At 39.5% G+C, this 4,173-nt stretch overlaps 1 protein-coding gene across 1 annotated transcript; it reads left to right on the forward strand.

Annotated features, from left to right (window-relative positions):
* The first annotated feature begins 964 nt into the window (after nt 1-964).
* Nucleotides 965-2,657, forward strand: LOC138191178 (putative nuclease HARBI1). Its single transcript, XM_069137374.1, has 6 exons — nt 965-1,198; nt 1,270-1,599; nt 1,692-1,833; nt 1,934-2,071; nt 2,192-2,293; nt 2,530-2,657. The coding sequence occupies exons 1-6, from the start codon at nt 965-967 to the stop codon at nt 2,655-2,657; spliced, it is 1,074 nt and encodes a 357-aa protein (XP_068993475.1).
* Nucleotides 2,658-4,173: the final 1,516 nt, after the last annotated feature.

Below are 4,173 nucleotides of genomic sequence, written 5' to 3' on the forward strand. Positions count from 1 at the left end.
GCCCTTTCAAGGTCGTCGCAGGAGCTGTCCTTGATCGGGTAGAAATTACCTCCGGACTTAGAGTCCGGCAAGATAATATCAATTGAACAAAAAATAAAAACTGAATCAATTCACAACAATCGGCTCCACACTCGTAGACCGTGTACTCTTCCATTTCATCAACGATTGAACAGTCCAATGAGCACTGGAAAGCAGTTTCAGCTCTAATCACCAACATAATTTATGGCTACGGTGGGTGTAACTATTTCTCACCCCTACACTGTACAATCTAATGTAAAAATATAACTGAAAGCAATACTTTTACAAATTACTGCGTTTTGAAAAACATATTGTGGGCCTTGGCGGTAACCAGAAATAGCATAGCATAATCTATACTATTCTATATACGTACGTGGCCCCCATATCTCAACAACCAACCTAGCTCTGTAGCCAGATTCCGTAACTCGCTATCGATAATTATTGCTATCGTTAACCAATGCTATCGACGTTTTTCGTTTGAAGTGATTCTCTACAGCCGTGATCTCGATATTTGTCGGACGGCCGCGTCACTAACTATCGACGAATGTTGCTTAGCTTAACGAGGGCTGAAGAACGCTCGTTCAGGCTTTAACGTTGTGTTTTATAGTACTACATACATAAGCTACGCGCAATAGGCGCTCTTAGTTAAAGAAAAAGAGTAAGAGGCCATTAAACGGAGTTACAAGAACTTTCTGTGTCATTGTGAATTAATTTATTTGGTTATTATTACTGAAGTATATTGGCTATAGTTGAGGTAAGTGCCAAGTTTTATGTATTATATATGTTTTCATCATTCAAATCAAATGATTGATGCAATGAAATCTGATAACTGATAGGTTATGTTTGTTTATAAAGCATTCCGATGTTTACGCGTCATCCGTGTAAACTTATTATGAGGTGTAATACAAGTTGTTTTAAATTTTCAATTCATTTAAATTTTTACAGGATGGCAGAGGGTTATCTTGCAATAGATATATCAAACTTAGATTATAGAGTTAGGCGTTTAGAACGAACATTAGAACGCAAGTTGATGCGAAGAGAGCAAGACCCATTTGATTTAACGAATGAAGAGTTTATTGAATTATACCGCATAAACCTACAACTTGCAGCAGACCTGATTGACACTTTACAGCCTAGTTTACAACGTGTGAGGGACAGTGGACTCTCAGTCCAAACACAGGTATTATGTTCGCATGCCAATTACCAATTTGCATTTTATTGTGAACTATATTTAGTATTTTCATATGTCAGGTATTAACAGCTGTGAGATATTATGCCATCGGTTGTTATCAACGTCCAGTAGGAGACCAGTGGGGTATCTCATTAAGTCAGTCATCAGTAAGCCGGTGCATTCATGATGTCAAAAATGCTATCAATGAACGATTACTAAGGCCATGGGTACAATTTCCAATGACTCCGGAAGACCGGCAACGAGCAGCATCACAATTTGTCACCGCACGTCAACCATTTCAAGGAGCTATTGGAGCAATTGATTGCACTCATGTCGCATTGCTTGGGCCTAGAGAACATGAGGAGGCATATGTTAATCACCATGGATATCACTCACTCAATGTGCAAGCGGTACGATTTTTAACCGTTATCACGTAGATACGTAGCAAATACGAGTGTAATAGAACACATAACTGTGGATAATGAAAACGTTTTTCATGCAGATATGTGATCCTAACTTGAAGTTATTAAACATCAATGCACGTTATCCTGGGGCAAGAAATGATTCATACATATGGAGTACATCCCCTGTACGACGCATAATGGAGCATAAATATAATCGAGGTGAAAGAACGTTTCTTATTGGTAAGTTGTAACTTGATACTTGTAACATTTATGAATAGCAGTTTTCAACATAGTGATTCATTGATAAATAAATTACTCATAATGTTGAATATTTCATCAGGTGACCAGGGTTACCCCTTGGAACCATGGCTGATGACTCCATTACCTAATGAACGAGAAGGAACTCCACGTTTCAATTATAATCAATCATTGTGTAGTGCAAGAAACTGTGTTGAACGACTGTTTGGAGTGCTTAAAAGTAAGTGGAGGTGTCTTTCTAAACACAGAGTTTTGCAATATGAGCCTGGAATGGCTGGAAAAATTGTTAATGCCTGTGCAGTATTACGCAATATGCGTATTGATTTTGGGCTACCACCAGATATGTATGAGGATCCAGATGAATATGTGATAAATATACCTAACATGGCGAACATGGATGATGATGACGGCAATAATCTTCCGCCTCTTGCGGTTGCTCGCCGTATTCAGGATCGGTTAATACATACACAATTTAGATTATGAAAGGTATAATGTTGTTACGGTGGACGTAGACCATAAGAGGCATAATCTTGGTACGGAGGAACAAGTTACTCTTCATCGATTGATTTAAGTTTGAGATTTTGCTGAGCGGAGCGCAGACTACTATGAATGTCAATACACTGGGACTTTTGGGTCCGGCCGATTTTTATATGCTTAAGATATGCTTACGTACCGCAGTGGAGGTGGCACAAGTCAGGGGTGGTTTTATGTTTTTGTTTTTGGCAAACTCCGTACCACCGACTTGGCTGACGCGGCGCGTAGGCTATACTCAAGTATACGGGTGTATGGGCCTGCTAGCCGTTTAGGGATAGCGGTACCCTGGGCAAAGGGATGGGTAGTTCTTGCTTGGTTCGCGTCCGTGAAACCAAGGGATATCACAATGTAATACGACATAATATTGAATTTGGTTTTACGAATTTCAAATAAATTGTAAAATCTGAATAATAATATATGTATTTATTATTATTATAAAACTATAATGTGTATTTAAATTTCTTATATATTACTTATTGGTTTAACATTTTAATATTATATTTGTATATCATAAAACGAGTACATAATATCTATATTTTGACTAAAATACGTTTTGGCATTTTGAATTTAAATAATAATTATTCATAAAATCTTTGGTCGATGTTCAATAGTTTGTTGTTTACGATGAATTCCTATACTACACTACACGACACTATACTGTACTATTATTGGTAAGTTGGTAACATCTGTGATAGTACTTCTACCAGCTAAGACATGACTTCGATTCTCGCTTTTTCATTGTTTGCGTTTTGCACAGCTGCATCAGCTTGCCGTTTCATCGCTTCTGCCAATCGACCCATAGCATCGGCATGACGCTTTGTCCCTTCTGCCAGTAATTTTTCAGCTTCAGCTAGCATATGCGAAAATAGTTAATGTAAATGAAAATTATCTCATATCATGTAGTCAATAGATAGCAGTTTTACTGAAATCACAATCTAACCATCATTGATTGGGCATGTGACTCAGCAATTGCTGCGGACTGGTCCCGTGTAGAAGATAATTGTTCAGGTTGTCTTCCTTGAAACAGAATAGCATAATTGTTAGTACGTAGTCTATAAGTAGTATAGCTATGAGAGTTCTACTTACAGATTCCTGTTACCGACACTTACCGACATTCTCCCAAGACTCAAACCCTTTTCCGCGGTGACGTCACAGTCTGCCGTACCGGCTTGAGGTCAAAACCGTGCAACCTTACCGACAGTTGTATCGGTCGAAGGTCAAGAGGATGCTGTTTCACCGACAATCTTACCGACCGAAGGTCAAAGTCTGTAGTGCTCGCCTGCCAACGGTAGAGGGCGCAGCGGGGGCGAGAACTTTTTTAGCGTCCCACATTCTTTTCCCACGATACGACTGCTGATGTGTAACATTAACCACTCCAAATTCCTTTTCCACGGTAGGACTGCTGATGCGTAACATCAACCACCCCCACATTCCCTTCCCACGTTATCAACCACGTGACATTCCAAAATTAATGGTTCCGAGAATTGTTTTTCACTTACTCGGATGTCGGTTTGATATCCAAGGTCGACCGATAGCCGCGGTACATTCAAAGCCATGGATCTGCGGTGTTGGGTTACTATCCCTCTGGGAATGCTAAAAGGTGCGCGCGCATACACAAACATACGTATTTGATATCAACCACGTGACATTCCGTACCCTCCACCAAATTTCAAATTATGTGGTGGGCGAACGTAATATAAGTCAAAAGTGGAAACTTCATTGCCAGTCTGAAGCTGTTCTTCTTGCAAATGAGAAGTGCTCTGGAACAACAACGTGAATTGAAGAAAC

This window comes from Neodiprion pinetum, chromosome 6 (assembly GCF_021155775.2).
Source record: "Neodiprion pinetum isolate iyNeoPine1 chromosome 6, iyNeoPine1.2, whole genome shotgun sequence".
Lineage (NCBI taxonomy): Eukaryota > Metazoa > Arthropoda > Insecta > Hymenoptera > Diprionidae > Neodiprion > Neodiprion pinetum.

Excerpts from the sequence above, each read along its gene's own strand:
- LOC138191178 (XM_069137374.1), top strand. The coding sequence starts at position 965 with ATGGCAGAGGGTTATCTTGCAATAGATATATCAAACTTAGATTATAGA. Across the intron at positions 1,834-1,933 it reads TGAAAGAACGTTTCTTATTG|GTGACCAGGGTTACCCCTTG; the intron begins GTAAGTTGTAAC and ends ATATTTCATCAG. Across the intron at positions 2,294-2,529 it reads GCCTCTTGCGGTTGCTCGCC|TGGAGGTGGCACAAGTCAGG; the intron begins GTATTCAGGATC and ends TACGTACCGCAG.